This window comes from Pristis pectinata, chromosome 39, assembly GCF_009764475.1.
Source record: "Pristis pectinata isolate sPriPec2 chromosome 39, sPriPec2.1.pri, whole genome shotgun sequence".
NCBI lineage: Eukaryota > Metazoa > Chordata > Chondrichthyes > Rhinopristiformes > Pristidae > Pristis > Pristis pectinata.
The window spans coordinates 1,470,826-1,493,836 of record NC_067442.1 but is presented as its reverse complement, the minus strand read 5'-3'; the positions used below and the strand labels follow the sequence as shown (position 1 = coordinate 1,493,836).

Sequence of the window (23,011 nt, the reverse complement as noted above, 5' to 3'; positions counted from 1 at the left end):
ACCCGCGTGCTCCCTCTCCTGGGACACATGGGCACGGACGTAACCCCCGGAGGAGGGGCGAGCAGGACCCTCGACGGCCCACTGCCCGGACCCGTGGATGGTCATCTCGGCCAGGCCCAGGAGATCGATTTCCCCAGTGACCCACACCCCCTCCACAACCAGGTGACAGAATGTGGGTCATGTGGGTGGGTGGCTCAGTGGGCAGAGACCCGGGTTTGATCCCGACCTCCGCCGCTGTCTGTGTGGAGTTTGCACGTTCTTCCCGTGACCACCTATGTGTCCATGGGTTCCCCCCGGGGGCTCCGGTTCCCTCCCACACCCTGGGGTCAGAAAGGGTGTGGGTGAGGGGCATAATCAAGGGGGGAAAACTGATGGGCATGTGGGAGGGGGTGGGGGAGGCAGAGGAGCTGGTTACAGGCTTAGCGGGGAATGGGACTTCTCTGGCACACACTTGATGGGCTGAATGGCCTATTTCACAGGGAAACATACAACGTGCTCCCATTGTCTCTGGGCAGTCCCACAGGACACAAACCGTGCTGGATCAGGGGCATGAAGAGGCCATGCAGCCCCTCTACGTGCTACCCCACTCAGCAAGGACAGGGCTGTCTGGTGGGAACCCCAGCCCCCCCATTCCTGGCGAGGATCAACCTCCCTCCATCTCAACGACAGTCACACTCAGCTCCCACCAGGCTTCGAGGGGTGGGGGAGGGACAGACGCCCTCCCCTCGTCTCCACCTTAGATGGGTTGTCCCTCAAACGGTGGTCCCTCGATCGAGAACCCTCCCCACTGGGAGAGTGTTGGGGCAACATCCTCTCCAAACCCTCCCGTCCAATCGTCCCCATGTCCCTCTGGCCGCCACGCCCCTCCCTGTCTCCATGACCCCCTTGTGAGGGCCAAGAACGATCCACATCTGGACACCACCACGGCAGGGCTGAGGTGGGTCGGGGCGAGTCTGTGCCTGCCTTGTGCAAATGCTGACTCACTATCAGCAGTTCCAACTAGCGACCGGCCCTGTAAATCCGCCTCCCTCTTTGCCTTGCCTCCCTGTTTCAGTTGGATCCTGACCTTTGGAACCCGGGCAACGTGCAGCACATCGCCCAGCGTGACGGGGCAAAGCTCACCTGCCACACTCCAATACGGCTGGCACAGCGGGCAGAGACACTGCACTCCCGGCCCCAGACCCCGGTTCAATCCCCACCTCCGCGCTGTCTGTGTGGAGTTCGCACCCTCTCCGTGACCCCCATGGTTCTCCCCCAGGGGCTCCTGTTCCCTCCCACACCCTCGGGATCAGTGGGTTAACCTGCTGTTGGGAATCGTCACCCAGTGTGTGTGGTGGGGGTCGGGGGGGTGGGGGGAGGGGAAATGAGTCAGTACGGTTCGGTGGGCCGAAGGGCCTGCTCCCATGCTGTAACGCTGACTGGAGGAGGACAGTCAGGCGCAGTGGGTGGTGTGGCCCATTCGGTCCATCATCCTTGGGTGACTGTCCCGTCAGATCTTGGCTCCCCCGCGCCGTCACACCCATTGCTCTGCAACCCATGACCCATGAACCCAACTGCAACCATGTTCAGAGTTCATATCATCGACTGGCACCAACATCTCAGGGGAAGGAGGTTCCAAGTACCCTCAGACAACCTCTGAGGGAGGGGAGGTCCACCTCGGGCTCTTTCCCTTCCCTCCCCCACCATGTTCTATCAAAATCACTGGCACTGTTGAAGGCTCTCAGATCCCCTCCGTTACAGGAAGGGTGTGGGGCTTTGGAGAGGGTGCAGGAGAGGTTCAGCAGGACGCTGCCTGGATTAGAGGGCATGAGCTATAAGGAGAGGTCAGACAAACTTGGGTTGTTTCTCTCTGGAGCTGCCGGAGGCTGAGGGGGAGACCTGATAAGAGCTTTATCAGATTATGAGAGGCACAGATAGAGCAGACAGCCGGGATCTTTCCCCAGGGTGGAAATGTCCAATACCAGAGGGCGAAAGTTCAGAGGAGATGTGCGGGGGCAAGTGTTTTACACAGAGAGCGGTGGTGCCTGGAATGTGCTGCCTGGGGTGGGGGTGGAGGCAGATACGATCGAGGGGTTTAAGAGGCTGTTAGACAGACACGTGGAATGTGCAGGGAATGGAGGGAGACGGACCGTGAGCAGGGCAGAAGGGATTGGTTGTTTGGCGTTTAATTAGTTCAGCACAACATTGTGGGCCGAAGGGCCTGTTCCTGTACTTTTCCGTGTCAATGACCTTTCATCAGAAGGAAATGTCATTGACCTGAAATATTTGTTTCTACAGAGCTCTGTGACCCCCTCCCTCCCCCTACACCCCTCCCCGTCTCAGTGACCCCCTCCCTCCCCGACACCCCTCCCCGTCTCGGTGACCCCCTCCCTCCCCGTCTCGGTGACCCCCTCCCTCCTCTACACACCTCCCCCACTCTTCGTTCAGCTCCTCAGGACGGGTTGAACTTCCTTCCTTGATTTTGGTTTCGAGGATGCGGAAGGAAAGTGGGGGAGAGGTCAGACAGACAGACGGTCCCCATAGAGGGGGTGGGAGAGCTTGTCTGGATCAGCCTTGGGTGTCCGGGGACCGAGTCTGCGGTGTGGGGGGAGGGAGGCAGGGGAGGGGCCAGTCCCCCAGCCCCCAATGGATAATCACAGCAGCTGGGAGCACTGTGGGAGGGGCGGTGAGGAGGGTGCACCGTGCTGTGGGGGGGGGGGTGGCGGGGAGTGAGGAGGTGCACTGTGGGAGGGGTACGAACTGGCCAAGACTAACCCAGGAAGGGTGCCCAGACTGTGCGCTGCATCCAACATCCAACCTGTAGGTGTTGGGGACCGTGTGAGTGCCCTTGTCCCCTGGGGAGGGGGTGGGGAGTCTGTGGGCTGCTCCCCCACTGCTCGCTGTGAGCACGCTGCCCTTCACCCCATCGTGGTCTCCCCCTTCCATCGGGGGGTGGTGTCCCTCACTGGACAGGGGTCCACGACCTGGTTGGGTTGGCAAGTTTGCAGACAACACAAAGGTCAGAGGTGTTGTGGACAGTGGAGGGCTGTCGAAGATTGCAGAGGGATATTGATAGGATGCAGAGCTGGGCTGAGAAGTGGCGGATGGAGTTCAATCTGGAGAAGCGTGAGTGGTACACTTTGGAAGGACAACTCCAAGGTGGATTACACAGTTAGTGGCAGGATTCTGGGCAGTGTGGAGGAGCAGAGGGATCTGGGGGGGGGGGGGGGGGGTTCATATCCACAGATCTCTGAAAGTTGCCACACATGTGGATAGGGTAGTTAAGAAGCTTATGGGGTGTTAGCTTCATAAGTCGTGGGATCGAGTTTAGAGCCGCGAGGTAATGATGCAGCTCTGCAAAACTCTGGTTAGACCACACTTGGAGCACCGTGTCCAGTTCTGGTCGCCTCATTATAGGAAGGATGTGGAGGTGTTGGAAAGGGGGCAGAGGAGATTTACCAGGATGCTGCCTGGTTTAGAGAGGATGCATTATGAGGAGAGACTAAGGGAGCTGGGGCTTTACTCTTTGGAGAGGAGGAGGATGAGGGGAGACATGATAGAGGTGTACAAAATATTAAGAGGAATAGATAGAGTGGACAGCCAGCGCCTCTTTTCCAGGGCACCAATGCTCAATACAAGAGGGCACGGCTTTAAAGTAATGGGTTGGGAAGTTCAGGGGAGATATCAGAGGGAGGTTTTTCACCCAGAGAGTGGTTGGGGCATGGAATGCGCTGCCTGGGGTGGTGGTGCAGGCAGGTACATTGGTCAAATTCAGAGATTACTAGATAAGCATATGGAGGAATTTAAAATAGAGGGATATGTGGGAGGAAGGGGTTAGATAGTCTTAGATGTGGTTTAAAGGTCGGCACAACATTGTGGGCCGAAGGGCCTGTATTGTGCTGTGCTGTTCTATGTTCTATGATTGAGGAACTGTGCAAGTCGCCCGGTACTGAGTCACCACTCAGCCAGCGAGTGTACATTGCAACATCTGTCCCCCCCCCACCCACCACACTCAAACCAAAGGACGCAGACAGCCCCAACTAAACTCGCAGCTCAGCATTAACCCTCCGTGCCCGTCTGCAGAGGGAGGGAGGTGGAAGGCCCATGCTGTCTCCCAGACGAGACGTTAACCCAAGGGCCCCGTCTGCTGGGGTGGGGGGGGTGTAAGAAAGTCCTCCTGGGGTTCTCTCCCTCACCCAACATCACCCACGTTGCTGAGGCTGAGCTGCTCCCCCACTTGAGGGTGATCCACCCCCCCACCCCCACCCGAACCACTGCAGTTCGTGTGGGGAAGGGGCTCCCACGGTGCTGTCGGGGGGGGGGGGGGGGAGGGAGTCCCAGGGATTCAGGGTGAAGGGACGGCCGATGGATTTCCCAGTGGAGGCGGCAGAGGGGGGAACCTGCGGGCAGTGGTGGGGGTGGGGGGAGGCGGAGAGGTGGGGGGTTCGGGAGGTGCAGTCGGAGTAGCCCAGGCGAGTGGACGGTGCGCACTGCGGCCGCTGAGGACCGGTGCTTGAGGGAGGGGGTGCTGATGGAGCAGCTGCTCTGCCCAAGGCAGCGAGGAGGAGGAGGGGTGTCCGGAGGGAGCGAGGGTGAAGGAGGAACGTGCTTTGTGCTATATCAGCAGAGCAGAGAGCCGTGGGGGAAGCTGGAGGTTAACATAGAGCAAAACAACAGCCGTGTTATTGTGCGGGCCTGTCGGAGCAGGCTGCCAGCATCCTGCCGTTGTGTAACCGTGGCCACACATCACACACACACACGGGCACGTTGCCAACATACAGGACGGGCAGTGATTGCAGGAAAACATCTGGTTACACAACAGCTGCACCCTCCACACCGGCACCTTCCACACTGTCCCGTGTCTTTTAAACGTTGTTAATGTACCTGCCTCACCCACTGCCTCTGGCAGCTCGTTCCACGTACGGACCACCCTCTGGGTGAAGAAGTTGCCCCTCAGGTCCCTTTTAATCTCTTTCCCCTCTCACCTTAAACCTGTACGCTCTGGTTCTTGATTCCCCAACCCTGGGGAAAAGACTGTGCACGTTCACCCTATCGATGCCCCTCGTGGTTTTATACACCTCTATAAGGTCACCCCTCAGCCTCCTACGCTCCAAGGACCAACCTGCCCGACCTCTCTCCATAACTCAGTCCCTCAAGTCCCGACAACATCCTCGTAAATCTCCTCTGCCCCCTCTCCAGCTGAATGGCATCTTTCCTACAGCAGGGCAACCAAAAAGGTACACAGTACTCCTGCTGTGGGAGGGGCAGCGGGGAGGGAGCGCCGCGCTGCGGGAGGGGCAGCGGGGAGGGCACTGAACAGAGAGACGTGTGCGTAAATGGCAGACATGCAGTCCTGCGACGTGTGGAGTGAGGCTCCTCTCGGTTTATTAACAGAACAATGCAGAATATCACTTGCAAAAAAGAACAGCTCCTGCGGTTTCAGTTATCGAACATGATTCACATGCACGCCTCCGAGCATTGACAGTGCCACACTCTGTACATCGGCCTCGGTGGGCAGGGGAGGGGCATCCAGCCGTCAGAGGGCACTACAAACCCCTTGGGACCTGGGAGGACGGGGGGGGGGGACCATTTAATAAAAGCAAGAGAAGGAATCGGGCCCTGACGGCAGGAGCCCCCCATCAGACAGGGATTGGGGTGGTTCGGGAGTGGTCTGTGGGGGTTTGGCCCGGTTACAGGGAGGGAATGGCTCCTTGGAGCGCACCTTTATTGGGGGGGGGGGGGGGGGGGTGCAGAGAGGGTAATTTGAGCCGGCAGCCCTCCCCAGTGTTGGGGGAGGGGCTCTGAGGGAAGTGCTGAATGAAACACCTCCTGCCCCTAGGCAGAGGGAGTGCCCCCCCCCCCCCCCCCCCCCCGGTCCAGAGCACTTCCCCTGCGGAGTGTGGGGGTCCCCCCCCATTGAGGCTGCTCCAGGGGATTAGGGGGCTGGGTCCCATTTGCCCTCTCCTGGGTCAGTACTGACAGCCGCCTGCAACCCTCTGAATCAGCAGGGGGAGCGAGGGGCTGAATGGCCAACCAAGCTGCAGGGGGTTGTCTTATCGCTGCTGGTGGCCCTTCCCCCAACCCGACCCGACCCTTCCTCCACCCCCGAATTCCGGAGTGCTGGGTGTGGGAAGAGAGACACCCACCCACACCCACCACCCCCCCCCCCCCCCCCCCAGTCCCACAGCACCGGCCCAGCTCGGGATACACCGGCCCAGCTCGGGATACACCGGCCCCACCCTCCCCTCCCACCCGAGGGTCCGAAGGATAATGATGACTCCTACTCCGAGGCGTATGCCCCACACGGGCACTGGGGGAGAGAGGGGGGAGGGATGGGGGGGGGAGGTAGAGAGAAGAGAGAGGGAGGGGAGGGGAGAGAAAGAGGGAGGGAGGGGAGAGAGAGGGGGGGGTGGGAGGGGAGGGGAGAGAGAGAGGGGTGGGGTCTGACTGTTCGGACTCAGGGACCACCCCAGATGTAACGCATGCCATGTGAAGGTGGAGCCGGTCTCTCCCCACACCGCCACCCCCCCCCCCCCCCACACTGGACACAATCCCAGCCCCGTCACCAGGGGAGGAGGGGGAGATTGCACTGCCCCAGCCCCCTCCCTGCAGTCCCCCGCCCTGGACCACCGAAGGCGGGACTCTCGACAACAAGGTCTCTGTACATTCCAGTAAAATATAAAAACGTCCGTCCTTCTCGTCCTCGTCTGTGAGCGGCAGGGGTGGGGGGGGGGTCTCCGCACCGCCTGCGACTAGCCGATCGTCAGCCCGAAGCCACACTGGAACTTGTTCTTCCTGTGGTTGAGGAAGGCTCCCAGCGCCAAGGTCAGAGGCAAGGGCACCAGCTTCTTTTCCAGGGTCGCTCCCACCACCCAGTTACTGTCCAAGGAGCCTGCGGAGACAGAGTTGGTGGGGGAGGTGGTGAACAAGGTTTAAGTGTGCTCCAGCCCGCCAGGTCCCCACCCCCAGCCGTGCTCTGCCATCCTCCACTCACTGCATCGCGCCTGGGGAATAAGCCTGCCCTTATCACCAGACCCTGCCGCAGCGTCGGTCGGGAGTTTCACAGCTCCCGCTCCTCGGGAGCCTTCACGTTCGGAGAGACGCCGGAGACGTGCGCTCGTTAAATCGGCTAATTGACGTGACTCTGTTTACAGACGTTTAAACACGGGGAAGGTTCCCTCCTTTTGACAGCAAATCCCAAGTTCCCGCCGGATCTACAGGACGGGTGGGGGAACGGGGGCAGAGGATGTTGAGGGGACGTAAAATTGTGGTCTCGAGGAAAGACAGGATGTTGGGATCGTTTTCCCCAGGAACGGGGGGACGAGTGGGGATCGTTTCCCCAGGAATGGGTGGGGATGATTGGGGATCGATCCGCCCACACCTCCCTCAGACAGGCGAGCTCAGATTTCAACACCCTCCCTAGAATCGCACAAAGGACAATTGAGTCCTGAGGCAACACAGTTCCACACCGTCAGAAACATCCCCCCACCCCTGTCTCTGTCTCCCGGTCCAACCCTCTCTCTCCCCCCGCCCCCCCCAAGTACATCGAGCACCCACCTTTAAACAGTAGGTTGGCCTTGGGCAGGTCCAACTGGTATCCGAAGGTGACGCTGGTGTCCTGCATGCGTAAACTGGCCTCCAGCTCCACGCCTACCTGTAACTGGGGGGGGACACAGTGATCTGGGGTTAACCATGGTCATCCCACATTCCCAACATCGCTGCACGAGCAGACCCCAAGGCAGGGTCCCCCGACAGCCGGAGGAGGAGCAGTCGGCGCAGGGAGAACAGAGATGTCCGCAGGCGAGGACACAGAGAGATCCCACAGAGTGTCACTCAGACCCGTGAGGTCACTGCGGGTTGATGGTGGGGTGAGGGGTGAGGACCCCGGGGAGAACTCACCCCCACCACTCTGTCTCCGGATCGCGGCCTCAGGTCAGCGTCTCACCTAGAAACAGCGCGGCGCTCCCTCCTCGCCGCCCCTCCCCACCCCTGGGCCACGTTTACCTGATCGTTAGCTTTGTGGTAATATGTGGCGTGTCCGCCCGCCGGACTGAGGGTCAGTGTCCCGATCCAGTTACTGCCTGTGGGAGTGAGGCAGAGCGATGCTGGTCACACAGGTTTAATGATTACCCCCTCTGGCCCCCACCCCTCCACCCCTCCCTGTCTCTGTGACCCCCCCCCGGTGGAACCATCTCTTCCTCTCTGGCAGCCTGACCCAGCCTCGGAGCAACACCACCACCTGCTGGCTGCTGCAGGAAGTTCTGGCCAGGACAACCTTCACCCAGTGAGCCTGGACAGCCCGCTGCCCCGTTCACAGCCCCTCTCCTCAGGACCCCAGCTCCTCTCCTGGATCCGAATACAGTCAGTCTCTGTGGGAGAAGATTCCAACGAGTCACTTGAGATTGCACTACAATATTTGCATCACTCGGCGCTCAACGTCAGCAAGACCAAGGAATTGATTGCGGACTTCACGAGAACACACACAGTCCTCACTGAGGGTCAGCAGTGGAAAGGGTGAACAGCTTCCTGGGGTCAGCATCTCCGAGGATCTATCCTGGGCCAAACACATGGATGCAATCACAAAGGCAGCATGCCAGCAGCTCTACTTCATTAGGAGTTTGAGGAGATTCAAAAGGCTCTTGCAAATTTCTCCAGATGTACGGCAGAGAGCGTTCTGAGTGGTTGCATCACCGCCTGGTGTGGAGGCTCCAATGTGCAGGATCACAAAAGGCTGCAGAGGGTTGTAGACTCAGCCGGCTCCATCGCGGGCACAACCCTCCCCACCATCCAGGACATCTTCAAGAGGCGGCGCCTCAAGAAGGCGGCATCCATCACTGAGGTCCCTCACCACCTGGGACATGCCCTCTTCTCGTTACTGTCATCGGGGAGGAGGTACAGGAGCCTGAAGACCCACACTCAACAATTCAGGAACAGCTTCTTCCCCTCCGCTGTCAGATCTCTGAATGGTCCCTGAACCATGAACACCCCTCGTTACTTGCTTTTTTTGCACTATTTAGTTATTTATTGTAATTCTATATCTTTGCACTGTCTTGCTGCCACAAAACACATCTCAGAGCAATTTCACTGCACCCTGTGGTACGTGACAACAAACTGCTGTGAACCAGAGCAGGGGGTACATAGAGGGACAGGAGACTCACCCGTGTAGCGACCGGCCACTGACATCACTGCCCCTTCCTCTCCCGGTCGACGGTGATAGACCAGCTCACCCCCAAGGGCAAGGCGAGGGGTTACACTCTGCAGGAAGTGCGCCACGATGATACCTGCAGGGAGATCACCGCTCGGTGAACATACACAACACGTACATGTACTGGGGACGGGTCTGTCGCTGTACAGCACCGGGGTACGGTACCGGTGGGGACGGGTCTGTCGCTGTACAGCACTGGGGTACGGTACCGGTGGGGACGGGTCTGTCGCTGTACAGCACCGGGGTACGGTACCGGTGGGGACGGGTCTGTCGCTGTACAGCACCGGGGTACGGTACCGGTGGGGACGGGTCTGTCGCTGTACAGCACCGGGGTACGGTACCGGTGGGGACGGGTCTGTCGCTGTACAGCACCGGGGTACGGTACCGGTGGGGACGGGTCGTTCAACTTGTCGATGGACTGACTGTGGATGGGATGGTTCAGGGGAAGATTTACAAGTGCGGTTTGTGACTCACCTGAACCCAGGAGAATGTCGGGGTTCCCCAGGGTCAGCGTCGCTGTGTAATCCTCGCCCCGATACTCCGAGTCCACCTGCCAGTTAATGAACTTCGACTGTTGCGTCTGTGGAGGACAAGTCACGGGGTCAGACACAGAGTGAGGCTCCCTCTGCATCGTCCCATCACACACTCCCGAGGTCAGACACAGGGTGAAGCTCCCTCTGTACCGTCCCGTCACACACTCCCGGGGTCAGACACAGGGTGAAGCTCCCTCCGCACCGTCCCATCACACACTCCCGGGGTCAGACACAGGGTGAAGCTCCCTCTACACCGTCCCATCACACACTCCCGGGGTCAGACACAGGGTGAAGCTCCCTCTACACCAGCACAGGAGCCTGTGTTTAATATTTAGCACAGGAGCCTGTGTTTAATATTTATGAGGAATGTGAGAGGTTGCAGCTCGTTTGAGGATTTCAGGGAAGTTCTGGTCACCCTTCAGGCCCAGGGTCCTGATTGTTGGTCCCCTGGTGCAGAGGGAGGTGGGTCGTTCGGGGATTTCCTGGTTGGATGGACGAGGTGGGCATTCCTGGGTCCGGGCAGCGGGTTCTGCCTGAGCCGACTGTATGCACTTCCTCCGGGGTTACATCCGTGCCCGTGTGTCCCTGGAGAGGGAGCACGGGGTGTCCGCGGGTACACGGGGGGATTTCCGGGACCGGTGGGCACCACAGGGGTGGAGTGTGTTCTGGATAAGGTGAGACACTGGCCGAGGATTCGGTGTAAACAAAATGTCACGCGGCACAAAATGGGGGCAGGCGCCAAGCGTGGACACAGAGCGAGGCGGGTGTACTCCACCTCCCGAAATTCCCAACAGCTGGAACGCCGGCTCATTCACTCACCTGAAGCACCATTTTGGAGCGGACTCTGTTCGTTATCTGGTGAATAACCTGCGCGTTCAGGCTGCCCGTGTTGTCCATATCCCCGACCAACACTGGAAACGCCTGCAACACAGCAGCAGCATGGCTCAGGAGATCCCAGCATGCAACTCACATATAAACCCCCAGAACCCCTGGATCAGATCCCAGCCTGTAACCCACTCCTGGGGACCTGTTATTCTAAATATAAACCCCCTGAACCCTGGATCAAACCCCAGCCTGTAACCACTCCCGGGACCTGTTATTCTATATATAAACCCCCGAACCCCTGGATCAGACCCCAGCCTGTAACCCACTCCAGGGGACCTGTTATTCTATATATAAACCCCCCAAACCCCTGGATCAGACCCCAGCCTGTAACCCGCTCCCGGGACCTGTCAGCCCCTCTCCACACCCCCTGCCTGGACAGGACACACCACACACGTGGTGCTGAGTGTGCTGGGGGATCCCCCTCCCTGCGACCATCCCTTGGTGCTCCCCACAGCAGAGCAGCCGAGACTCTCACCTCGGTTGGACTGATCTGCTTGGTGCCGACGTACGTGGCCCCAAAATGATAGCTGGATTCTGCTGTTGTGCTGAGAGAGACGGTGTGATTGACCTGTGGGGTGGTGGGGAAAGAGATGTACTTAGTGAGGTAACAACACGTCAGTGACGGCAGAGCGAGATCCAGCGCAAGCCCCTTCTCTGACAGGGGCACACTGTACAGTAACAGGCCCTTCGGCCCACCGTCCGTGCCGACCCTCACCCACCCATTCACACCGATCCAGTTCCACTCCCCCCATGTCCCCACCAACCCCCCCAGATTCCACCGCGCTCCCCCCCAACACACACCAGGGGGCAATTCACAGCGGCCGATTAACCCACAGACCCCAGGATGTGGGAGGGAACTGGAGCCCTCGGCGGGAAACCCACGGGGTGACGGGGAGAACGTGCAAACTCCACACAGACAGCAGCGAGGTGGGGATCGAACCCGGGTCTCCGGGACGGGAGACAGCTGCTCTACCCGCTGGGCCACCGGGCCACACCATTGCAGATTCCACATCTGCGGGGGCATGTGTCACAGTGGGAGGGGCGGTGAGGTGGGAGCACCGCCTGAAATGGAAGTGGGACCCATCAGGATATTCCCAGATTGTGGGGGGGGGGGAGCAAAATGGGAAGCTGGAAGGTCTGAAGGTGGATAAGTCACCTGGACCGGATGGTCTACACCCCAGGGCTCTGAAGGAGGTCGCTGAAGAGATTGTGGAGGCATTAGTGGTGACCTTTCAAGAATCACTGGAGTCAGGAATGGTTCCAGAGGACTGGAAAATTGCAAATGTCACTCCACTCATTAAGGGAGGGAGGCAAAGAACAGGATATTACAGGCCGGTTAGCCTGACTTAGGGTAAGATGTTAGGGTCCATTATTAAGCATGAGGTTTCGGGTACTTGGAAGCTCATGATAAAATAGGCTGAAGTCAGCATGGTTTCCTTAACAGGAGATCTTGCCTGACAAATCTGTTGGAATTCTGTGAGGAAGCAACAGGCAAGATAGACACGGGAGTCGGTGGATGTTGTTTACTTGGGTTTTCAGAAGGCCTTTGACAAGGTGCCACACGAGGCTGCTAAACAAGATAGGAGCCTGTGGTATTACAGTAGAGGTACCAGCATGGGTAGATGGGCTGACTGGCAGGAGGCAAAGAGTGGGAATAAAGGGGCCTTTTCTGGTTGGCTGCGGTGACTGGTGGTGTTTCGCAGGGGTCGGTGTTGGGTCCGCTACTTTTCACGTTATATGTTAATGATCTGGATGATGGAATTAATGGCTTTGTGGCCAAGTTTGTGGATGATACCAAGACAGGTGGAGGGGCAGGTGGTGTTGAGAAAGCAGGGAGTCTGCAGAAGGACTTGGACAGGTTGGGAGAATGGACAAAGAAGTGGCAGATAGAAGCGTAGGGAAGTGTACGGTCGTGCACTCTGGTAGAAGGAATAAAGGCGCAGACTATTTTCTAAACTGGGAGACAATTCAGAAATCAGAGGTACAAAGGGACTTGGGAGTCCTAGTGCAGGATTCCCCAAAGGTTAACTTGCAGGTGGAGTCGGTGGTAAGGAAGGCAAACACAATGTCAGCGTTCATTTCAAGAGGACTAGAATGTAAATGCAAGGATGTAATGCTGAGGCTTTATACGGCGTTGGTCAGACCACATTTGGAGTATTGTGAGCAGTTTTGGGTCCCATATCTAAGGAAGGATGGGCTGTCGCTGGGGAGGGTCCAGAGGAGGTTTACGAGAATGATCCTGGGGTGAAAGGGTTAATGCATGACGTCTCTGGGCCTGTCCTCGATGGAGTTCAGAAGGATGAGGGGGGAATCTTATTGAAACCCCCGGATACTGAGAGGCCTGGATAAAGCGGACGTGGAGAGGATGTTCTCATCAGTGGGAGAGTCCAGGATCCGAGGGCAGAGCCTCGGAATAAAAGGACGTCCCTTTAGAACTGGCATAAGGAGGAATTTCTTCAGCCAGAGGGCAGTGAATCTGTGGGATTTGTTGCCACAGACGGCAGTGGAGGCCAAGTCATTGGGTGTGCGTAAAGCGGAGGTTGACAGGTTCTTGATCTGTAAGGGTGTCAAAGGTTACAGGAAGAGGGTGGGATAGTGGGAAGCCATGGGGGGGTGGGGTGGCTGGAAAGAGAGGGATGGACAGGTGAGCTTGATCCCGGGGGTGGGACAGGCCAAGTGGGATCCTCGGTGCCAATCCTGGAATACTGAGCAAGAGATGCCTCTACGTCAGCCATGTGGCCAGATCCTGTCCGCAGTGCCATACCGACAGCGGGAAGGTGGGAGCGGAAGTTCTCAGCCCGTCGGGCAGCTGCCATGGAGCGAGAGGTGGGATCGCCCCGTGCGCCGCGGGCCCACCCGAGTCTGACAGACGGCGACCGGCTGCCCCTCGCCCAGCCGTGACCCACCTGGAAGTGGTTGCTCAGACCCTTGTTCACGATGAGCTTCACCCCCTCCATCTGGATCGGGAACAGTTCTGGAGGAGGAGGAGGAGGAGGTCAGTGGAAGGGACCGCGTAACTGTGCGCAAACCAGATCCACACTCGGGGGGAACGCATAACTGTGCACGAACCACATCCACACTCTGGGGGGGGGGAAGACTGCGTAACCGTACACAAACCAGACCTTCATTACAAGGATGGCCTGCGTTTACCTGGTACCGTCTGCGCCAGCACCGGGATATAGGGTGGGAGCTCGACCCGAGGGGAGGGAGCCCTGCATGGGGGCAGTGGGGTACCAGACCCCAGGACCCTGACCAATGTAGTGTACAGGCAGCCCCGGTAATGAGAAGCTCTGACACTCTGTCAGGACCTCGCTCCAGCGCAAACTCTCTGTATTCCCAAAGAACCCTGGTCAAATATTGTCCAGAAACCAGACCAGTGTTATACAGAGACAGACCTGTCCCCACCAGTACTGCATGACTGTGTTACACAATGACGGACCTGTCCCCAACGGTACTGTCCTCTGGTGTTATACAGTGACAGACCAGTCCCCACCGGTACCGTGCCCCAGTGTTATACAGCGGCAGGCCCGTCCCCACCGGTACCGTACCCCGGTGTTATACAGTGACGGACCTGTCCCCACAGGTACTCTACCCCGCTGTTGTACAATGACAGGCCCGTCCCCACCGGTACCATACCCCAGTGTTATACAGTGACAGACTTGTCCCCACCGGTACTATACCCCCGTTATACAATGACAGGCCCGTCCCCACCACCGTACCGTACCCCAGTGTTATACAGTGACGGACCCGTCCCCACCGGTACCGTACCCCGGTGTTATGTTATACAGTGACAGACCCGTCCCCACCGGTACCGTACCCCGGTGTTATACAGCGACAGACCCGTCCCCACCGGTACCGTACCCCGGTGTTATACAGTGACGGACCCGTCCCCACCGGTACCGTACCCCAGTGTTATACAGTGACGGACCCGTCCCCACCGGTACTGTACCCCGGTGTTGTACAGCTGATATAATGAAGGAACTCTGCTGCACTCCTCCCCTGCCTCAGCACAGCGTTCCCCTGCCCTGGGAATTCCCAGATGGATTTTGCTCCCTTCTTCCTCCCCCCTCTCGGTGTTCCTAGTGAGGGCTGTGGATTGAACACTCGAGCCGGGAGCACTGCAACACCCAGGCCGCAACACCGGTGCAGTCAGGTACAGGACAGCTAGACCGGACAGGGTGGGCCAACGGGCCTGTCTCGGTGCCTTTCCTCTCCACGACTCCTGGGCCCCAACCTCTCGGAGGGACGGTTGGGAATGCCGTGCCTGGAGTTTGCAGACTGACCCCTCAGTAGGTACAGTGCGGGGGGGGGGGGGGGGGGGGGGATGCATCTGAAGCACCTCGCGTTAACTCCCAGTTACCCCATTGGCCACTGGACGCGCTGGGCACTACAGGAATGCACACTGCCACTAGCCTGTTCACAAGCCCCGTCCGTGAACAGAACAAGGCCATTCTGCCCCTCGGGGCCAGCAGATCCCAGGTAAATCCAGGAAAGGATCTGTTTGCTGCTCAGCCAGAGCTCCCCCACGCCCCCCCCCCTCCCCAGTGTGAGATAGGGACAGGAGGAGGGCATCTGGCCTGTTGAGCCCGCTCCGCAAGTCAACAAGATTGTGGCTGATCTGGTCCTGGACTCAGCTCCACCTATCTGCCTTTTCCCCACAACCCCGAATTCCCCACCATGCAAAAATTGAACTAACTGTGCATTAAATATTTTGAATGAGGCAGCCTCTACTGTATCCCTGGACAGAGAATTCCACAGATTCACCACTCTCTGGGAAAAGCAGTTCCTCCTCATTTCCGTCCTAAGTCTATTCCCTTGAATCTTGAGGCCATGTCCCCTGGTTCTAGTCTCACCTCCCAGTGGAAACAACCTTCCTGTCTCTATCTTACCGATCCCTTTCATAATTTTGTGTTTCTATAAGATCCCCTCTCATTCCTCCCTGAATTCCAGTGAGTATAGTCCCAGGCGACTCAATCTCTCCTCATAGACTGACCCCCTCATCTCCGGAATCAACCTGGTGAACCTCCTCTGCACCACCTCCAAAGCCAGTATATCTTTCCTCAAGTAAGGAGACCAGAACTGCACGCAGTACTCCAGGTGTGGCCTCACCAGTACCCTGTACAGTTGCAGCATAACCTCCCTGCTCTTAAATTCAATCCCTCCAGCAGTGAAGGCCAACTTCCATTTACCTTCTTGATAACCTGTTGCACCTGCAAACCAACCTTTTGCGATTCAGGCACAGGCTCTCCCAGCTCCCTCTGCACAACAGCATGCTGCAATCTTTCACCATTTAAATAATGATCTGATCTTCTATTTTTCCTTTCTAAGTAGATGACCTCACATTTACCATCATTGTGCTCCATCTACCAGACCCTTGCCCACTCACTTAACCTATCTATATCTTTCTGCAGACTCTTCACATCCTCTGCACAATTTGTTTCTCCACTCAGTTTAGTGTCATCAGCAAACATAGATATGCCACACTCGGGCCCCTCTTCCAAATCGTTAATGTATACCGTGAACAGTTCCAGGCCCAGCACTGACCCCTGCGACACCCCGCTCACCACTGATTGCCAACCAGAGAAACACCCATTCATCCCAGCTCTCTGCCTTGGATTAACCAATCCTCTATGCATGCATCCTTATCATATGGATATATCCCAGCCCTGAAACCTCTCTCATCCCCCACCCCTCTCACCAGCCCCGAACACAACTCCAGACTCCATCGATGGAGTCACCGCCACGGGCTCTCTGTGTCTGGGCCACAGTTCTCCGCACACAGCAAGATCCCACGACGAGATAGCTTCCGGCATAATCCGCCATTGTGCTCATTTAATCCACAAGAGACCTTTGGGCCCCTCATTCCTGCTCTCCCATTCCCACCGACACCAGCCGAACCCCTCAGCCCCATTCCCCTGCACCAACCCCACATCCCTCCGTTCTCTCAATACCCCGACACCTCTCTCAGATACACTGAGACCTCCAGGGGTAGAGGATTCCCCGACCTTCTGTGTGAAGAAATCTCCCCCCATCTCCTTCCCTGAATGGGTGACCCCTCATTCTGAGGCCAGGACCCAGCCAGGAGGAAACCACCCCCCCCCATCAAGGTCAGAAACAAAGCGATGGGAGCGGAGGAAACATGGGCAGAGGGGAGGAAATGAGGTGGTGACAGGGGCTTCATTAAAGGGGGAATTAATGTGGGGGAAGGGGAGGAGGGGAGGGAATGGGGGAAGGAAATGGGGGAAGGGTGAGGAAATGGTGGCAACAGGGGAGGAAATGTGGGGGAAGGGGAGGAAGTGTAGGTAGAGGGGAAAATGTTGGGGGGAGGGGGAGAGGGAGGTGAGGGGGGAAGGGAGGGGATGGGTGAAGGGGGGGAGGGGAGGGGGAGGGGAGAGGGGGGAGGGGAGAGGGGGGAGGGGGAGGGGGGAGGGGAGAGGGGGGGAGGGGAGGGGGGGGAGGGGAGAGGGGGGGAGGGGAGAGGGGGGAGGGAGAGGGGGGAGGGGGAGGGGAGGGGAGGGGAGGGGGGGGAGGGAGGGGGGGAGGGGAGGGGGGAGGGGGAGGGGAAGGGGGGAGGGGGAGGGGGGAGGGGGAGGGGGAGGGGGGGGGGGAGGGGGGGAGGGGGAGGGGGGGGGAGGGGGAGGGGGAGGGGGAGAGGGGAGGGGGAGGGGAGGGGGGAGAGGGGAGGGGGGAGAGGGGGAGAGGGGGAGAGGGGGAGAGGGGGAGAGGGGGGAGGGGAGGGGGAGAGGGGAGGGGAGAGGGGAGGGGGGAGGGGGGAGGGGGAAGGGGGGAGGGGGAGGGGGGAGGGGAAGGGGGAGGGGGAAGGGGGGAGGGGGAAGGGGGGAGGGGGAGAGGGGAGGGGGAGAGGGGAGGGGGAGGGGGGGAGGGGGAGGGGGAGGGGGGAGGGGGAAGGGGGCAGGGTCAGTGGGGGGGCTCCGGGCCAGGCTGGGATCCTCCTGTGCACCGTCCTTACCTTTGCACTTGCGGTGACACTCCTCGAAGGTGCCGGGGTTGGGGAGCCCGCCGCCGGCGGAGCCCGGGCCCCTCCCCGGGCCGGGCCCAGCCCCAGCCCCGGGCCCGCTCCCCGCCGCCGCGCCCGCTGCTGCTCGGGGCCCGGCACCGGCGGCACGGCGAAGCCCGGCGGCACCGAGAAGCCGGCGCCGGGCAGGGGCGAGCCAGCCGCCAGCACGTTGCCCATGGTCGGGTGGTAGTTAACCGCCGACTAACCAGCGACTAACCAGCGACTAACCAAGCCCGCCGCTCCCGGCGGCCGACCGGCAGAGAGCCGAGGCCAGGCACGCAGCGCAACCAAACCCTGGGCCCCGACCTCCCGCCCCCGCGCCGCGGCCTTCCCCTCCTCCCATTGGTCGCCCGCCCGCGCCGACGTCAGCGCGCCGCACTCCCATTGGTCGGACTAGGGTGTCAATCCCCCGGGCGGGGTTCGGTTGGCCGGCGCTTCCCCCTCTCACCCTAACTGAGCTGCACCGCCCACCCGCTCCCATTGGGTGGCCGCCCGCGGCCGCGGACGCCCATTGGCTGGCCGCGCCGCCGTCGGGCCGGGGGCCCCGTTTCAAGGTAGGTTGCGCGGCGGACCCATGTGCTGCTGAAGGTCAGGAGCCAAGCGGCAGGCGTGGCGAATGAATGGCGGAAGGTCGGCGGGTCCGGCGGCTCGGCTGCACGGCTGCTGCGGGCTGCACGGCTGCTGCGGGCTGCACGGCTGCTCCAACCCAGGGCCTTGCGCTGCAGCATTGCTGGCAGATGCAGGGGGGACGGCGTTAACCGACAGGGAAGTCGGCACAGGGCGGGCAGTGCACATGGCATCCCCCCCCCCCCAGAGGGCTAGTACAGGTCCGACGGGACAAGTGGCTCCCGTCCCTGCCGCAAACCATTCTCCGCTATGAAACGATCTGCTGCATTGGGAATCTGCCCCTGACCGTTCCAGAGATCCGGGCAGCAAAGAGAAGAGGGGAGGGAGCGCCGGTGGGGAGGGAGCGCCGCTGGGGAGGGGCGGCGGGGAGGGAGCGCCGCTGGGGAGGGGCGGCGGGGAGGGAGCGCCGCTGGGGAGGGGTGGCGGGGAGGGAGCGCCGCTGGGGAGGGACCGCCATGGCCTCAGTGATATAGCCTCGTTGGTGACTCTCCAAATGGTGGAAACATCTCACATCTTGCCTCATGTCCCCTCCGTATTGGAGATATGTCAGTAAGGCTCCCCACCCCCACCCCATTCTTTTAAACCTTTTACACTCTGTCTACATTTCCTGCTGCTTCAGTAAAGCAGCCAGCATAATCAAAGACCCCACTCACCCAACCCGGACATTCTCTCTTCTACCCCCCCCCCCCCCCCCCCCAATAGGGCAGAAAATACAAAAGCCTGAAGGCACGTACCACCAGGCTCAAGGACAGCTTCTATCCCGCTGTTATCAGACTCTTGAACGGAGCTCTCGTACACTAAAAGATGAACTCTTGATCTACCTTGTCATGGCCCTTGTACCTTATTGTCTGCCTGCACTGCACTTTCCCTGTAGTTGTGACACCTTATTCTGCATTCTGTTTTCCTCTGTACCACCGCGATATACGGAATGATCTGTCTGGATGACACACAGACTAAAGCTTTTCACTGTATTTTGTTACATGTGACACTAATAAACCAATTACTGTAGGGGTCTTGTATGTTAGAATAAAGTCACCCCTCATTCCTTTAAACTCCAAGGAATACAGACCCATAAATTGTCCAGCCTCTCTTGACAGGACAATCCTTTCATCTGAGGAATGAGCCTGGTGAATATCCTCCAATGCTATCATATCCTGCTGTAAGTAGCAGGACCAAATCTGTGCACCATTCTCCAGGTACGACCGAGATACCTCAGCGTCAGTGGGGACTAAGTCACCGTTGCAGGAGTGGGACTGGCCCTTCACAGATGCACAGTGAACAGGCTTGTTGAGGAGGGGGTGATTGAAGGTAGGGGTGGGGACAAGTTGTATAATCCAGTTGTGAAGGGTGTGGTTTTTGGCTTTATGAAGGGGGTGTGTTTGAGGTAAACGTCAGCCATTTCCAAGGGAACCGCCCACATTGCTCTGCGTAGTGCCGAATGGTTTACATCACTGGAGCACCGTGTCACCACCATAGAACAGGATGGCAGGGGAATAGGCCCCTTGGCCCACCGTGTTGTGTTCAACTAATTAAACGCCTAACTAAACTAATCTCTTCTGCTTGCACACGGTCCGTCTCCCTCCACTCCCTGCATGTTCCTGTGTCTGTCTAACAGCCTCTTAAACCCCTCGATCGTATCTGCCTCCACCCCCACCCCTGGCAGCACATTCCAGGCACCCACCGCTCTGTGTAAAAAAAAACCTGCCCCGCACATCTCCTCTGAACTTTCCCCCCTCACCTTAAATGCATGACCTCCGGTATTAAACATTTCCTCCCTGGGGAAAAATGTTCCAAACGGAAGAACACAGGGCAAAGGGAGCGGGAGCTGGCCACTCAGCCCCTCTATCCTACCCCATCGTTCAGTACGATCACAGCTGAGCTGTCCCAGTTCCCCATCACCTTCAATCCCCTTCCCAACCTTTCAGACATTGATCACCCCCCTCTTTAATCTCCCCCCCCCAGTGATTTGTCCTCCACCTCCCTCTGGGGCAGAGAATTCCCGAGAAGAGAAGTTGCCCATGGAAGACAGCGGGTAGTGGTGGAGGGATGTTGTCTTGGCTGGAGATCCGTGACCAATGGTTTTCCGCAGGGATCGGTGCTGGGACCTCTGCTCTGTGTCATGTATATCAATGACCTGGGCAAAAATGTCGGTGGGCTGATTAGTAAGTTTGCAGATGACACAAAAGTTGGTGGAGTGGTAATGAGGAGGGTCGTCAAAAGGTTGCAACAGGATATAGACCAGTTGGAAATGTGGGCAGAGAAGCGGCAGATGGAGTTTAATCCAGGCAAGGGTGAGGTGTTGCACTTTGGGAGGTCAAATGTAAGAGGAAGGTACACAAGAAATAGCAGGACCCTTCGGGGTATTTATATACAGAGGGATGTTGGGGCGCTAGTCCGTAGCTCCCTGAAAGGGGCAACACAAGTAGACAGGGTGGTAGACAAGGCGTACGCATGCTTGCCTGTATCGGCCGAGGAGTATAAAGGTCAGGAGGTCATGTTGCAACTGTATAAACCTTTGGTAAGACTGCACTTGGAGTATTGTGTGCAGTTCTGGTCACCCCGTTACAGGAAGGGTGCGGGGGCTTTGGAGAGGGTGCAGAAGAGGTTCACCAGGACGCTGCCTGGATTAGAGGGCATGAGCTATAAGGAGAGGTCGGACAAACTTGGGTTGTTTTCTCTGGAGTGGCAGAGGCTGAGGGGAGACCTGATGGAGGTTCATAAAATTATGAGAGGCACAGATAGAGTAGACAGCCGGGATCTTTTCCCCAGTGTGGAAATCTCAGATATTAGAGGGCATAGCTTTAAGGTGGTGGGGGGCATTTATGAGGCAAGTTTTTTTACACAGGGAGTGGTGCGTGGCTGGAATGTGCTGCCAGGGGTGGGGGTGGAGGCAGATACGATCGAGGGGTTTAAGAGGCTGTTAGACAGACACGTGGATGTGCAGGGAATGGAGGGAGACAGACCATTGTTGGCCTGAAGAAATTAAAAATCTGCGGAGCAGCAAGCTGGAACAAGTCAAGGACGGTGGATGAGTAGACACAACAAATGTCTTTATTTTTGCCAAGTGGTGAAGTAAGTGGAGACTCGTTTTGTGAGACTATTTTGTGATCACCATTTTATGAAGTCATTTTCTGAATTAACTCTTTCTGGATTGAAGTAATCACAAGTGGACATAACGAGGGCCCTACCGATCATCTGCTAAATCAGAGATCGTTTCCAAATAAGAACTGAATTGTGGGATGCTCTCTTTCCAATAAGAACTGAATTGTGGGATGCTCTTTGATAAGGGAGAAGAACCAACGCAGGTTTAAAAGAAGAATTGTCTATGTCTGTGAACTGAAGTAACCTGTGCCCAGTGTCTGACTGGAATTCGTGTGAAATGGCCTGATTCTGGGGAAATAAGCCATCAGAGACATTTCCTTATTTGGGAGAAGAGCCGGGGTCAACATATCTTGTGCGGACATTTGCATTGATATAATAAAATCTATACAATAAAGTTATGAGTAGTTTAATTGGAATTTGTGTGATCATTTACCCAGCTCGTTAGGTGACCAGAATCAGGTTATTTCCACTGACTTAGATGATGTGAAATTTGTAGTTTTGTGGCAGCAGTACAGTACAAAGATGTAAAATTACTCTGTTACAAAGTAAATAGTGCAAATGAAAAGGAATAACGAGGTGGAGTTCATGGACCATTCAGAAATCTGATGGCAGAGGGAAAGAAGCTGTTCCTGAATCGTTGAGTGTGGGTCTGTACCTTCTCCCCGATGGTAGTAACGAGAAGAGGGCATGTCGTGGGTGGTGAGGGTCCTCAGTGATGGATGCCGCCTTCTTGAGACACCGCCTCTTGAAGATGTCCTTGGTGGCGGGGAGGGTTGTGCCCGTGATGGAGCCGGCTCAGTCTACAACCCTCTACAGCCTCTTGCGACCCTGCGCGTTGGGGCCTCCGCACCAGGCGGTGATGCAACCGGTCAGAACGCTCTCCACCGTACATCTGTAGAAATTTGCAAGAGCCTTTGGTGACGGACCGAATCTCCTCAAACTCCTAACGAAGTAGATCCGACAGATAGTAGTTTACATTGGCGTCATGGTTTGCTCAGATATGATGGGCCGAATGACCTGTCCCTGTGCTGTACTGTTCTGTGCTCCTATGCATCCCAGTGTTAAATGACTACCCCCCAACCCTGTAACTCTGTCCCCTGGATTGAGACTCTCCCGCTGGGGAAACACCTCCACCTCTCCCCTGCCCTGTAAACACTTTTAAGGTAGTTCACATCTGTATTATCCTGTTGCCTGTGGACGCTTTGGAGAGGGTGCAGGGGAGATTTACCACAATGATCGTGGGGTTGAGGGACTTCAGTTGTGTGGAGGGACTGCAGAGGCTGGGATTGATCTTCCTGGGACAGAGGAGGTTGCAGGAGATCTGATGGGGGTGTTTAAAATCCTGGAGGGGGTAGACAGAGGGGGAGATATGGAGCACACTGGCAAGAGCGGTGGTGTGGGGAATGAGGGTGGGTGGCAAAAGATTCAAAGGTGATATGAACATAGAGCAGGAACAGGCCCTTCGGCCCACAATGTCTGTGCCAAACTAATTGAATGCCCAACTAAACTAAACCCCTTCTGCCTGCACACGGTCCGTCTCCCTCCACTCCCTGCACATCCCTGTGTCTGTCTAACAGCCTCTTAAACCCCTCGATCGTATCTGCCTCCACCCCCACCCCTGGCAGCACATTCCAGGCACCCGCCGCTCTCTGTGTAAAAAAA

The 23,011-nt window shown here is 57.8% G+C and overlaps 1 protein-coding gene across 1 annotated transcript; it reads right to left on the bottom strand.

The window, feature by feature from the left end:
• Positions 1-6,350: 6,350 nt before the first annotated feature.
• On the bottom strand, positions 6,351-18,005 carry LOC127587153 (mitochondrial import receptor subunit TOM40 homolog). Its single transcript, XM_052045347.1, has 10 exons — positions 17,849-18,005; positions 17,573-17,806; positions 13,509-13,576; positions 11,078-11,170; positions 10,537-10,638; positions 9,659-9,764; positions 9,138-9,260; positions 7,984-8,060; positions 7,537-7,639; positions 6,351-6,871 (listed from the first exon to the last, which is right to left on the bottom strand). Exons 1-10 carry the CDS (start codon positions 18,003-18,005, stop codon positions 6,732-6,734), a joined length of 1,203 nt encoding a protein of 400 aa, XP_051901307.1. The 3' UTR covers positions 6,351-6,731.
• Positions 18,006-23,011: the final 5,006 nt, after the last annotated feature.

Coding starts and splice junctions, on each gene's coding strand:
- LOC127587153 (XM_052045347.1), bottom strand. CDS start 18,005: ATGGGAGTGCGGCGCGCTGACGTCGGCGCGGGCGGGCGACCAATGGGA. Junction 8,061..9,137: donor AGTGGCCGGTCGCTACACGG/GTGAGTCTCCTG, acceptor TCACTCCCACAG/GCAGTAACTGGATCGGGACA. Junction 7,640..7,983: donor ACCACAAAGCTAACGATCAG/GTAAACGTGGCC, acceptor GTCCCCCCCCAG/TTACAGGTAGGCGTGGAGCT.